The sequence below is a fragment of the Mauremys reevesii genome, linkage group 6, assembly GCF_016161935.1.
Source record: "Mauremys reevesii isolate NIE-2019 linkage group 6, ASM1616193v1, whole genome shotgun sequence".
NCBI lineage: Eukaryota > Metazoa > Chordata > Testudines > Geoemydidae > Mauremys > Mauremys reevesii.
In genome coordinates this window covers 129,308,115-129,322,955 of record NC_052628.1, presented here as the reverse complement: position 1 = coordinate 129,322,955, position 14,841 = coordinate 129,308,115, and the positions used below count along the sequence as shown (strand labels likewise).

The following is a 14,841-nucleotide window of genomic DNA, read 5'->3' as shown; positions in this document are numbered from 1 at the left end:
AGAATAAATATCACAAAACATAGAAACAGCCATTAGTAGTTACTAATCTCACGCCCGATCCTGCAGTGTACCATGTGCCTTCCACCCACCACTCGCCTGGCGGGAGGGGCTCTCCACACTTGTATAAGACAATAGCATCAACACTCAGCAGCAGAATGAGACGTTCTCACCCAGAAAACTCCGAAACAGTGTATGGATCCCACGCATAAGTGCTTTGGCAACAGGCATTCTGTTTATATCCAACACAAACTAAAGGCAGCTTTGACTTGAGCTTTGCAAATACAGAAACATGAGTAGTATAAACAGAATTAAAATGCTGCAAGAACACAGAACCCAAGTTTCAGATAACTAATGCATTTCAGTCTCTAATTTTCTAACCCAACACACACACACACACACACACACACACACACACACACACACACACACACACACACACACACACACACACACAGGCCCGGTCTACACTAAATACTAAGTTAAGCTGACCAAGCTCTGTTGCTCTGGGGTGTGAAAATCCATACCCCTGAGCGAGGCAGTTAAGCTGACCTAACCCCGGGGTAAGACAGTGCTAAGCTGATGGAAGAATTCTTCCGTTGATCTAGCTACTGCCTCTCGGGGAGATGGATCACCTACAGTGTCGGCAGATCCCCGCCCGTTGCCGCAGCAAGTGGCTGCACTGACGTTGCAACTGTGCCATTGTAGCAGCTTAAGTGTAGAGACAGCCTCAATCCGTGTCTGTTCCATAACCTCAGCAGTCCGGCACCTACCAGAGTAGGCAGCACAAAGCCCACAGACAAAACATAACATGTTAAAAAAGAAATCCTGCTGCTTTCAGAAAATTCATTTTGGAAAAAGCCCTGTAGCAACGAATTTTCCATTCTCATGTGGTTCGATGTAGAATGTTACACGTGTGCATGTGTGTATAAACAGATGTGTAAACATATGTTTATTAGGGATGGGAAAATCATATCAAATAAACTAAGAACAAAAATTCCTCTAAGCTTCACACAGAACAGACCTTCTTCAAGGTCCCAACAGCTGTTTTCTCTTAGTTTTTCTACAAACTGTTCTTCCAGGATCTGTCTGGCACCAGAAGCAGAAATTGCCAGAACTTCCCTGCCCATGTGGAATTTTGGCTGCAGAGTGCTGGGACTGTCATGAGAAGGGTGGTTCTTGCTAGGGACCTACCAGGTGAAAAACTGCTGGGACAAATAATTGCACACCTGCAATTACTGGCACCCACTATCTAGTTCCCTCAGACATGTAAATTCCCACTTCAACTCACAAATCAGACTCTCAGTCATCCAAGAGACCTGTGCTGCAGGTGCAAATAGCTATAGATGTGGGATTACACCTGTGATTATTTATGCCCCAATTGGTACCTGCAGACAGGGAGGCCCCTGCTCTCAATGTCTGGCTCATATTGTACAGGGACACATGAAAAAGAGCATCACAATTCCCACACGAGTACCCACTTCCTTGTCTTCTGCTTGTCTGCTCCTGTGTTGGGCAGCAGGAAGACAAGCACACACAGGCCTGCAGAGAAGTTCTTCCAGGGCATGGGGTGCAGAAGCAGTAGTAGAGGGGAGGGAATGGAAAGGGTTAATTTACTTCTAGGAAGATTTTGTTGTTAATTTTGAATTAATGTCAGTTTGATGTCAGGTCAGGCTATGCCTGTTACCGCAATGAGAGCAGACAGTACTACCTGCGGCTCATCAAACCCACTGCCTTGTGGGTAGCCCGGGAGGGCATAAGGCTAAGGTAGCAACCCCTGACAGAAAAGCCTCACTGCCTTGTGGGTGAATTCGGGAGAATGTAAGGCTATGAGAGTAAACTCAGACAGAAAATCTGGAGTGGAGCCCCAAAGGCAGCCAGGTCCTAACATCTCAGTATCTTTCTGACAACTCCTGCAGCAGATCGGGTACCGACGTACTGGTTCTTCCTCTCCTCTGGGTTTTACCAGTGATGCTGAGATGGGGGTCCTGGTGCATGAGCAATTCAGGGCCTCCATATCATCTGCCCAGGCTTGCGCCCTGGAGAAGTTCTCCATCTTCACCTCAAGCCCCAACACAACATGGGAGGCAGCAGTCACCGGTTCTAAGCTCCTATTCCATCGGCGTAGAGTTGAGCGCCAAGGGCTGTCTCTGACGGTAGGAGGGATCATCGTATCTCACTGGACAGCCACCACCCACCATAAAACTGGGCAGCCCCCAGACGATAGGGTGTTGTCCCACCACAGTCTGCCTGCTTCAATGGGTGCTTGGAGTTTAGAGTTTCATAACTTGAGAAGTGGACTGTGACCAATGTACCCGGCAAATCAAGTAAAAGAAAGAAAACATCCTTAAAGATAGGGTGCTGAAACGTTCGCACCATGACAAATGTATTATCTGAGGACCTTCAGCAAATGAACAATGTACATAACACTGCCATGATCAATGACAAGCTGAAACGACTCAATGTGGATATCGTAATCCTCCAAGAAACACGGCTAGCATCAAGTGGATCACTCAGGGAAAAACTACACATTTTTCTGACAGGGGAAAAGCACTGAAGAAATGCAAGAGCACAGAGTGAGATTTGCCATCAAGAACTCACTTCTGGGGATGACTGAGTCACCTACAACGGGATCAGAGAGAATTTTGGCACTACCGTTGTTCTCATCTGAGGGCCCAGTCAACCTTGTGAGTGTGTTTTCCCCAACACCCTTCTTGTCTTCTGACATCAAGGACTAGTTGTACAACCAGTTGAACACCACCATCAGCAGGCTTCTGAAGCACAAATATGTTTTCCTGCTAGGGGACTTCAGTGCAAGAGTGGGAGCTGATCATGAAGCATGGTCTTGGTCAACATGGACCTGATAAAAGAATGGACATGGTCAGGGACTGCTAAAAGTTTGCTCCTATTACGACCTCTGTGTAACAATCTCATTCTTCCAGACAAAGCCGCAACACAAAGTGTCTTGGAAACATCCCAGATCTGGCCATTGGCACCAACTGGATTTTATCAACACAAGGCGTACCAACCTTAACAGCATCCTCATTACCTGCAGTTATCAAAGTGCTCACTGAGACACAGGCCACTCTCTGGAATGCAGTAAGGTCAGACTTAAACCAAAGAAAATAAACAGATCTACAGTAAAAGCACGTCCTCGTATTAACATCAGTACTTTAGCACAGTGGTTTTCAAACCATGGGTCACGACAGAACTGGGTCATGGAGTGGAAGGCACTGGGTCACAGCAGCTCTGGTCAGCACCGCCAACTGGGATGTTAAAAGTCTTGTCGTCGGTGCTGCCCAGCTAACACAGACTAGTCCCTACCTGTTCCGACACCTCGCTGAACCCTGGAAGCGGCCAGCAGCAGGTCCGGCTGCTAGGTGGAGGGGTGGGGCATGGAGCTCCGTGCGCTGCCCCCACCCTGAGCACTAGCTCCGTGATCTCATTGGCCAGGAACCGGCCAACGGGAGCTGGGGGGGGCGAGAGCCACGTGGAGCCGCTTGCATGCCTCTGCCTAGGAGCCGGACCTGCTGCTGGTCGCTTCAAGCACAGCACGGTCCGCAGTGCCAGGGCAGGTGGGAAGCCTGCCTCTGCACCCCGGGTGCACCACTGACCGGGAGCCACTGGCGGTAAGCCTGCACCCCAAGCCTGTGTCCCAATCCCCTGCCCCAGCCCTGAGCCCCCCCAAACTCGGAGCCCTTTCCTGAACCCCAACCTCTTCATCCCCAGCCCCACCCCAGTGCCTGCACCCCCAGCCCAGAGTCCTGACCCTCTCCCGAACCCCAATCCCCTGCCCCAGCCCTAAGCCCCTCCCACACCCCAAACCCCTCACTCCCAGCTCTGCTGGGTTGTGGGCATCAACAATTTTCTTCAGCTGGGATGCCAGAAAAAAAGTTTGAAAACCACTGCCTTAGCAGACCAAGAAAAGTCACACCACTACAAGAACATACTACAACAAGTCCTTGACTCCAGTGATTGTGCCAAAAGCATCCATCTGAAGTGGGAGCAACTGAAGAACACAATCTACGATGCAGCTCTGTCAGTCTCTGGGAAGAAGGAAAGCAAGACTGACAACTGGTTTGATGCATATTCCAGTCATAGAGGCCAAATGCGCAGCCCAAACCAACTACAAGAGAGGCCCAAATAATAAACTGTATGTATTGAGAGCAGCAAGAACCAAGGTACAACAAACTGTTGATGCTGTGCCAATGATGATTGGCTGCACTTATGAAAAAGCATCCAAGTAGCAGCTGATGCAAGCAACATCAGAAACATGTATGATGGGATCAAGAAAGCCTTGGGTCCAACTTCAAAGAAGACAGCCTTACTGAAATCAACAACAGGGGAAACAATCAACGACTGCACCAAGCAGATGGATCGCTGGGTAGAACACTACTCTAAGCTTTACTCTTGTGAAAATATTGTTCTGGACACAGCCATCAATGCCATCGAAAGTCTACCTGTTATGAACCAACCCAACAATGAACCAACAGTTGAGGAGCTTAGCTTTACCATAGATGGCTCTGGAAAAGACTGCATACTGTCAGAGGTCATAAAGTGCGGAAAACCTATCCTACTGCAACACCTTCATGAGTTGCTCTGCCTGTGCTGGAAAGAAGGCAAAGTACCACAAGAAATGAGAGATACCAACATCACCACTCTCTATAAAAACAAGGGTGACAGGAGCGACTGTAACAACTACCGTGACATTTCCCTTCTTAGTATTATGGGGAAAGCCTTTGCCCAAGTTGTCCTGAACAGAATTCAGATCCTTGTAGACAGAATCTATGTTAAATCACAGTGCGGCTTCAGAGCTGAAAGGTCTACTATTGACATGATCTTCTTGCTGAGACAACTACAAGAGAAATGCAGAGAACAAAAGAAGCCCTTCTACGTAGCCTTCACCAATCTCACAAAGGCTTTTGACCTTGTCAGTAGAAGTGGACTATTCGTGCTTCCAGAAAAGATTGGATGTCCCCCCAAGCTCTTAAGTGTGATTCAATCCTTCCATTAAAACATGTACAGCACAGTCCAATACATGTACAGCTCAGTGTCTGAGGCTTTCCAGAATCATAGCAGAGTTAAGAAAGGTTGTGTACTTGCCCCAAGTCTGTTTGGGATCTTCTCCCTGATACTGAAACAAGCTTTTGGTTCCTCAACAGAGGGAATCTACTTGCACACAAGATCTGATGGGAAGCTGTTCAATCTTGCAAGGCTCAGATCTAAAACCAAAATTCAGGAGGCCCTCATCCAACACCTTCTCTTTGCTGACGACACAGCAGTGGCACCCCACACAGAAGCCCATCTCCAAAACCTCATGGACTGTTTTCCCAAAGCCTGCCAAGACTTTGGCCTTACTATAAGCCTAAAAAAGATGAACCTAACGTTCCAAGTTGTTCAGGAAGCACACTCCGTCAAGATCGACATCTATGAACTTGAAGTGGTGAACAAGTTCACATACCTGGGGTCCACTATCGCAGTCAACCTTTCATGTGAAACAGAACTCAACATCTGGATTGGAAAAGCCACCACAACAATGTCTAGACTCAACAAGAGAGTCTGGCAAAACAACAAACTGACAGAACACACAAAGATCTGTGCACGTGTTATCAGCACACTTTTGTATGGGAGCAAGACAGGGACCTTATACTCTCCTCAAGGAAGAGGCTCAACAGCTTTCACGTGCGTTCGTCGAATCTTTGGAATCACCTGGAGGGACATGAGCTGTGGGTGGTGAATACCTCTGTCGGATATGTAAGCAGGAAAATTTCAGGGGCAGGTGTGTATATATAAGCAAGCAAGAAGCAAGCTAGAGATAACGAGGTTAGATCAATCAGGGAGGATGGGGCCCTGTTCCAGCAGCAAGGGGTGAAAAAACCAGGGAGGAGAAACTGGTTCTGTAATTGTCTTGCATTCACAAGTCTTGATGTCCTCCAATGATGGTGATAAATTTGCAGATGAACTGTGAGCAGCAGTTTCTCTCTCTCTTTCTCTTCTGGTTTTTTTTTTTGCTGTAGGATGGCCACCTTAAAATCTGGTGTGTGTGGCCAGGGGAAGGTTGTGAGTTCTCAAGTGTTCTCCTGAGACGGCTCACACCTACTTCTCCCATCAAAAGAATACTTCCAGGAACACTGAAACACGACTGATACCACTGAACCCCAGTTACCCTCAAACCAACAGCACAGAAAGATCCTCACTCCTCCTGAGAAGACTGTGAGACCAAATTGCAGAAGCAACAGACATTACAGCCGACGCATAGATTTAGAAAAACAACATCGCTTGTTCAACAACAACCAGAACCTGCAGAACGCAAACGCATGCCATCCACAGCCTCAGAAATCATCCTGACATTATAATCAGTCTGATGAATAAAAAAGGGTCTCATCAAGGAACTGGTGTCAATACCAAGAACTAGGCCTATCACCAACTCCAATTTTACACCAAACAATACCAACAAATCCTGCATACTACTACACTCCACTTCACACAACGACACTGACACACTACATACCTACTGCACCCACCTACAACAACAAACAAATCAACATAACATCCTTAGAGCCCGACCACCCTTATTCTATTACCTACCCAAGATCCACAAACCCGGGAAATCTGGGCGCCCCATCATCTCTGGAACTCTCTCTCACTGAAGGACTGTCTGGATATGTGGACTCTCTACTCAGACCCTATGTTACCAGCATTCCCAGCTATCTCCGTGACACCACTGACTTCCTGGAGATGGTGACCTTCCAGAAAACTACAAACCACTCACCCATGGACAGGGTAATGCATTGGTGCCATACACAAACATCCCACACACTGATGGAATACAATCCTTGTGGAATACAATGAACTGATGATGCCACAGCACTGTGACTGCATCTCCTTCTTTTCCTGCTCACACTACAACAATTATAAATTTAATGACTATATATAGATCAGTGGCACCGCTTATACTCTTTATGGCTTGTGGCCACACCATATGCCAATATTTTACGATGGCCCGCTTGGTCAGCTCCTCATCCACCATCCATCCCTCTGCTCACGCTACATTGATGATCTCTATCATATGACATCTTGACCCATGGACTGGAATGGAAACTCATGATGAGACCATCTTTCACTCAGCACCCACCCTCCATCAACCTCTCACTGCCTGGACCTAACTACCTAGACACTATTCACCTATGTCTACCTGGTCCCAATAAGTGCACCCCACACCACCCTATACGACCCATGAACACCTCCGGCTTGCTGCTACTACCCAGCTTCCATCCCCCATCCCGGCACACTACAAGATCCATAACCTAGCCAAGCAGCACTGAGGTACAACCTGATCTGCTCTAACCCCAGAGACAGAGACCAACACACCAAAAAATCTCCTACAGATTCTCCACGAGGAAATAAGAAAACAGATCAACAGAGCCAGAGAGAACAGTCAGAGCCATACCCAGAGAAGCCCTAACTGCAAGACAAACCAACCCTCCAAAGAATCACATACAGTCCCCAGCTCAAACACTCACCCCTGAGCTCAAGCCCATCAGCGCATCATCAGGGTCACAGGACCATCCCATCAGATTCTCACACACTTTCCTCAGGTGGCAGGGGCAGGCAGGCCCACCTACAACCTGCCAACAACCTGCATATTCTCACCACCAACAACACACACCGCACCATAGTTTCTACAGCTCAGGAACCAATCCATGCAACAAAACCTCTCGCCAACTCTGCCACACACTCCACTACACCATCACACCAACCTCACCAGAACAGCTACCAGGTCACCACACCATCACACTCACACCTGCACAATGTAATAATATATATCATCATGCCAATGCCATGGCAATGCTGCCAATGCCATGTACATCGCCAAACTGGTACATGAAAGGATAAGGATAAATGGACACAAATCATACACTAATAAATAAAATATACAAAGAGAACAAGGAGAACACTTCACACACAATAGCACATTTTAGAGACATTTAGGGTGGCCATAAACAGCAAAAACTTCAGGACCAGAGAAACTGGAAGAAATCTGCTCTGCAAAGTTCATCTGCTCCATCTACCACAATCTTAGGAGACTACAGAAACTCTGTCAGCCTACAGACAAGTTTCTCCTCCTCTCCTTCCTTTGGTTTTTCAGCTGCTGGAACAGGGCTCATCCTCCTCTCATTGATCTAACCTCATTATTCATGCTTGGCTTTTTGCTTGCTTATATATACACACCTTACCCTGGAAATTTCCACTGCGCATCTGACTATAAGTCTTGCAGCTCTAGCACTGGAGGGACAGAGTTACCAACACTGAGGTGCTCAAACGAGCCAGCAATACCCAGCATGCAAACACTCCTCCAACAGAGACGCCTCCGCTGGCTTGTGTATGTGTGCTGAGTGAGTGATGGGTGCATCCCAAAGGACACCCTCTATAGTGAATTGACGTCTGGAAAAAGACCCAAAGGACGCCCAACATTGCATTTCAAGGATGTGTGCAAGTGAGACCTCAAAGAAATGGACATGGATGTGGACAACTGGGAAGATCACACTCAGGACTGCAGCCTTTGGAAACAAGAGCTTAACATACATCTCCAGAGTTATGAGAGGAAGCCGTCCAGCTTAGCAGAGGAGAAAAGAGCTTGCAGAAGGCAGAGTCCAAAGGGTGGAAACACCACCTTTAAATGTGACAGATGCGGCAGAGAGAGATTGTCTCTCTTGAGTGGGTCTCTTCAGCCATGGCTATGGCTGCCATAAAACCAATTGAGTAATTTCTTTATCTCTCAGGGGCACATACCCATGGTCTCTCGAGACTGAAGGATGCTCACTAAAACTACTAAAAATGTCAGTTAGTTTTTTTAATTCTTCATTTCTATGGTTAAGAAAAAAGGTGTCCCACAAATATTGATATTAATTATCTCAAATATGATGGTCATGGAGAAATTAAAATAGAGACTGAATTTACTGTCATCCACCACAAAGATCTAATAGCGCCTCAAGCAGACGTGACCCTAATGTGCTGTGGCATTCCCCAGGCTGTATAGTCAGGGGGGTTGTTTTAAATAACTTCCATTGTTGCTTGCAGGATTGTTGTAGCCAAGCTGATCCCAGCATACTAGAGAGACGAGGCGGGGGGGAGGTAACAGCTTTTATTGGACCAACTTCTGTGGGGGAAAGAGCCAAGCTTTCGAGTTACACGGAGCTCTTCTTCAGGCCTGGGAAACATACACAGAGCATCGCAGCTAAATACCAGGTGGAACAGAAATTCTAAGGGACCATTCACGGTAGAGTGGCCCGTTAACATCCCTGCAGTCACAGGACAAAGGGGGGGGGGGCTAATCGGTTACCGACTGTGGTAATAAGCCATAAATCCAGCACCTTTATGAAGACTGTGATTTTAGTGTCCAGCAGAGTTATGAATTTAAGCCCTCAGGCTCGTCCTTTGAAGGTGTTGTGCCTTTGAGGACTGAGACAGGTGTGACTGAGCTTAAATAAGATCCGTTACACACAGTGCCACCTAGTGGCTGAATGCATAATACAGTTTAGCATTGCACTACAGCAGCCTGTCTGGGAGCTTGATGCTTGTTTCCCGTTTCTCTAGCCAGATCTGGGCCATCCCTGGCACAATTCGGAGGAGCCTGGGGGCTGATTTACACTATGCCACCTGGTAATGGTCCCCAAGGAACCACCGGCCAGATGGGGTCAGCTGCAGCTCAACACTCACCCTCCACCCGCAAGCAGGGTGCAGAAGAGCTGTTGGGTGGGTACTGGGGACTCGTGGCTGGTCTCTGCTCCCTTTGTGCCCTCTGAGCAAAACCAAAGGCTCTACTGCTGAGAAATTCCCAAAGAAATCCTGCCGCCTCTAGCACCTCTGTGCTCTTCAGCTGGAAGCACAGCAGCATTGGCTAGTGCGCTGCACCAACACCAGCCAAGGTATGGTACATGGGGAGAAGGGGGAAGCAGATCTTCCAGAAAGGCATCCAGCCATGATCTCACAACCAAGAGATGGAGAACCCATCACTCCCCTGGGCACCATCCTCAGTGCTTGTCCCTTTGTTCAGGCTGGCTTCAGACAAGGATGCTATGCCCAAAACCAAGTCACTCACTTAACGGAAGACACTGAAGATGCCTTTGAGAAGAGCAAGAAAGCTGGTGCTGTTCTGGAGGATCTGTCAGCTGCAGATGATTCCGTCTAGCATGTGGGGCTGACCACTAGGTTGTTGCAGACTGTTCCCTGTAAGCCCATGATGTGGTTTATCATGGAAATGATAACAAATCAGAGCTTCATCTTGCCAGCTGGAGCATGGGTGCCGACTTTGTGGGTGCTCCAGGGCTCGAGCACCCACGGAAAGAAATTAGCGGGTGCTTAGCACCCACTGGCAGCCAAGCTCCCCCCTTCCCCCAGTGCCTCCTGCCTGCTGGCAGCCCCACCGATCAACTCCTCCCTCTCCCTCCCAGCGCCTCCTGCCCGCTACGGAAAAGCTGTGGAGGGGGCATCGAGCGCTCCCCGGGTAGAGAGGAAGTCGGCACCTATGAGCTGGAGACAAAGTCAGCTGGCTTAGACAGCTCTGTAACAGACTCCCACAAGGATCCGTTCTAGCTGCTCTCCTCTTCAACATACCTACTTACGACCTACCCACAAGAAAGGCCGATAAGTACATATGTGCAGATGACATCTGTCTTGCTGACGTGGGTGACGATGTACATGACAGCAAAGGGTCACTCAGCCAGAACATGAATGCTCTGGACACATAATGTAAGTCTCCACTGACAAAGGTAAGTGCGTCTAAGACAGTGGCCACAACCTTCCAGCTGAAGGATCCCCTGACCAATCAACCCCTTACAATCTGGGTAGAGGATCATCCTCTCCCTTTCCAGCCAGTTGTCATTTACTTAGGAGCTAAACTGGGCCACATTCTAACAAAGCACCCCCTAGAGCACGTAAAGAAAATGGTCACCTCCAGCACTGCTGTGATACAGAAGCTAGCAAGAACCTCCTGGGGAGCAGAGGCAAATCTTCTATGAACCTCGGTCCTGGCAGTGGTACTTAGAACAATGTGCAGCCTGCTGCACACAAGGCTGACAATGGTTCCAATAGGCGCAAATGAGCAATGCGCACTTCCCAAAAGATCCACCCACCTCCAGAAGAAAACACCCACACCTGCAGTTGCTGCTGACTTGCCATGACTGACTTCAGAAGATCCTTTTGTGAGTAGCTCATGCACCACCACAGCACTGCTGGCCCAGTGCCAATCTCGGATGAACAACAGCATACCAGGTCTGATCGCTACGTCCTTGTAGTGTGGCAGCAACTTTGGGCTAGAGACACAGGCATGCCAACAAATTTCAGAAGCCCTGACTTTCATCCACGGGTTTGCAACCTGGGACGCAGATCCTGGACTAGGCTTAACTGGCTGGTGACTAGAACAGCCAAAGTGGCTGCCACCATGCAGAAACTTGGGTTAGCCCCATCTTCACAGTGTGACTGTGGGGCAGCAATGAAGACGGTCAATGTGGTGGAGGAGAACTCAGTCAGAAGTCTGGAGGGTGGGCTGTAACTCCTGACTACCCTTGATGATGCAGCCATTAGATGGCCAAACAAGTAGAGATTGACTTGCGATGCATATGAAAGGAGATCATCCTACTATTACAAATGTGTGCCTTATTTCTAATTTGAATTTGTCTTGCTTTAACTTTCAGCCATGGGTAGTTGTCATGCCTTTCTTTGCTAAATTAAATAGCCCTTTAGTATCTGGTACACACACTGTAATAAAGTCACCTTTGGACCTTCTTGACATTCCCTAGTGAATCCTAGTGTGCTAGATACAGGGCAGCATGCCTACATTCAGATTCACCCTCTTCTGAAGCTAACACAGCAAAATTCAACTATCAGAAAGAACTGCAACGAAACAAAACCTTTCCAATACTGAGAAAAGGTCCCTTTAGAAATGGCCCCCTCCCTGCTACAGCTTTCATCCACCAGCGCTGAGATGGGTTGCCCAAACAAACCAAACCCATAATGGACAAAGTTAGACTAGGTTCTATGTGCTTTGTTTAAAGGACACACTCGCATGGGGTGTGCATTCATGTGCAGAAGCTGCGTGTACTGGGAATAAATGCAGAGACTCAGAAAGAGAAAGAGAAGAAAAAGCAGAAAATATTTCCTCTTTTTTTGAGTAGATACTTTAACACCCTCCCCACTCCAGATCAATCTGGCCTCTGGTTGGGAAAAGACAGATGGGCAGACTTTATTCTATAATTCCTTTGTAGTCACTAAGTAAATCCTACCAAACCCTTTACCTGTGCAGGGTAGACTTTGTAACCAAATCTTAAACAACAACATTAAAATAAAAAGCAGAAAGCAGCATTTGCGAGGAAGGCAGTAACCTGTTTCACACTACAAATAAGGAGGAATAATAGTAGACAAGTCTGTAAGACTCTCCCAACTGGAACTGGATCTTACCAGCGATGTCGCAGAGTTCTGCATCAGACGCATTAGCCAGGGCTTCCTCCAGCTCTGGCTCCAGTGTTACTCTTTCCAAAACAGGATCAATTGGCTTCTCCTTGGGGACCCAGACTTTTCCTATAAATACAAAGTGATGTCAATGGCACTCCGGCTGCTGGCTCCTGTTTAGCGATCACTGAGTCAGATTTACTTGGTGCACAGATTCACTTCCAAAGAATTCTAGGTGAAATTCCCTGCAGGGCAGCAGGCTGGCAGAAGGACGTATATGGTGCTTAGTCCTGGTGCTGACCCTCTGCATGGAGTGTGTTCTGCCCTCTGACTAGCTTTACCCAGAGGATGAGTTATGGATCCTAGAGCAGTGGGCAAAGAAACCCTAACCAGAATTAGGAAGTCACAGGCCAGCAGAATGTAGCCCACGCTCCTGAGCTCTGCAAATCCATCTCAGATTTATTCTAAATGGGCTCCTGCAACTGCCTGGGTCAGAAGGGAATTGCCTGACTTCTTAGGCCCGGGGATTTTATATATTTACTGGCCTCTCTATAACAACAGTACCTACAAACTGAACAACATTTATCAAAAACACACAGTGCTCGGAGCTCATACATGTCCCACCCTTCATAGAAATATGCCTGGCTGAAGGCATCCAGCTACCTAGACCACAGCAAATGCACAATAGAAAAGCAGACAACAACATTTAGCCAAAAGCCTAGCAGCCTGATCTGGAGCTGGCTCAAGCTGTGATCTGAAGGGCAGTCGGGGGAGCAAATTCCAGAGGCAGGTCCTGCCCTTCCACTGACCTTGGAAACATAGCACCACAGCATCTCTCCAAGAGACTTCCGCTCAAGTGCAACCTAGGGAAGGAGAGGCCTCAAGTTCAAAAGGGCTTGGGTAACCCAATAACCCCGTTCTCCCATTTCACTGTGAACCCCAGGCCAAGTTTGGATTCACACACAGTCAGGGGATTGCAGGCTCACTGTGACCACTGGTCATACTGGAAAATATCACCGTGGCTTACGTAGGAGTAAAGACAGGTCTCCACTGGAACTCCACGCTCCCTCCCCAGGTTTCTGGAGTGGTGGTTGTTGATGGTTCAGACTAGAAAGCCCAAACCCAAACCAACCCCTGTGGTACTGAGTTTGAGTTTTCCACATCCAATCTGGATTTAGTTCCAAGTCAGGAGAAGTCTGGTGAGAATCACTGATTTCATGAGATTTCCACCACTTGAGACCAAAAATTTCAGAAAACCAATTCACAGGGACTTGGACTGTCTAATCCAAACCCAAAGCCTCCTCTAGACCTAACCTGGGTCTGAGCAGGAAAGAGCAACCACACACACTCCCAGGCACACGTCTCAAAATAACTGTGGGAGAGAGGAGGGCAGAGGTAGTTACGGCAAATCAGGGGCATGGGTAGAAGTATTGCAGAGCGAGGGAGAGAAGCCACAGAAGATGGGGAGAAGATGTGCACCATCAAGGGAAATGGCACCAGGAGGGCAAGTCTTACCCTGCAGATTAACAGGGCACCGTGTACTCTGGAGTCTGGTGGTGCAGGGGATACCGAGTTGTAGAGAGAGAGAAACTGGAGTCTGAGGAAGTGTCTGAGTGACGACCACAGAGATGGGGAAACACCTACGGACAACAGAGAGGGCAGGGAAGGGTGCAGACAGGGCTGTGGTGTCGGGAAAGACAGTGGTCCCAAAAGAGGGGTGTGGGGTATGCCCAGCTAGTGCAGAACCCTAATCATACAGAAGCTGCCATCCAAAAATCTCAAAGCACTTTACAGACTTTCCTGAACATCCCCTTGCCACATGTCACCCTCTACCTCACTTGAGTGGCTGCAGAGGCTCAGGAAGTTGAGGTGACTTGCCCAGGGTCAGAGGCAGCCATAGGCTTTGCATCATGGCAGGGTGGGAAGTCCGGCTAGAGATCATTCTTCTTCCTCGAGGCACTGGGGACGCTTCCTGCCTGACTGCTTGGAGCCAGGTACCTTTTCCTGGACAAGCTGTAATCAGGCTGTATGTCTGCTGGAGTGCAGCTGGCCACCAGCTGATGGAAGGAAGACAGGGGCAGGGGCTGGGAGAAAATGTTTGTTTGCTCTGATTTGCCATCTGGATCAGAGAGCTCAGCTGAAACGGAACCTTTTTCTGGGAAGCCAATGGAAACAGTTTCTCTAGGCTACATAGGGGAGACTTAGCCAATCAGGGACCCAGGAGAAATAAATGGGTCTTACCCTGTGGGCCTTTTCTAACAACATTTGCTCAAACTCCAAATCAGCATAAAATATGTGCAGCTTCCAAACACGGGCAGACACCTGGTGAGCAACACAGCTCACATCAACTGTGAACACATCACTACTGCAGGCTGAACTCAAAAGCGCCCAGGC

The 14,841-nt window shown here is 48.2% G+C and overlaps 1 protein-coding gene across 3 annotated transcripts in view; it reads right to left on the bottom strand.

Annotated features, from left to right (window-relative positions):
- Positions 1 to 14,841, bottom strand: part of TMOD1 (tropomodulin 1) — an 84,955-nt gene that overhangs the window by 27,562 nt on the left and 42,552 nt on the right. For all 3 annotated transcript variants that reach the window (XM_039544482.1, XM_039544483.1, XM_039544481.1), the window contains exon 4: positions 12,457 to 12,576. In XM_039544482.1, the coding sequence (XP_039400416.1) occupies positions 12,457 to 12,576 (120 nt within the window). The remainder of the gene's footprint in view (positions 1 to 12,456; positions 12,577 to 14,841) is intronic.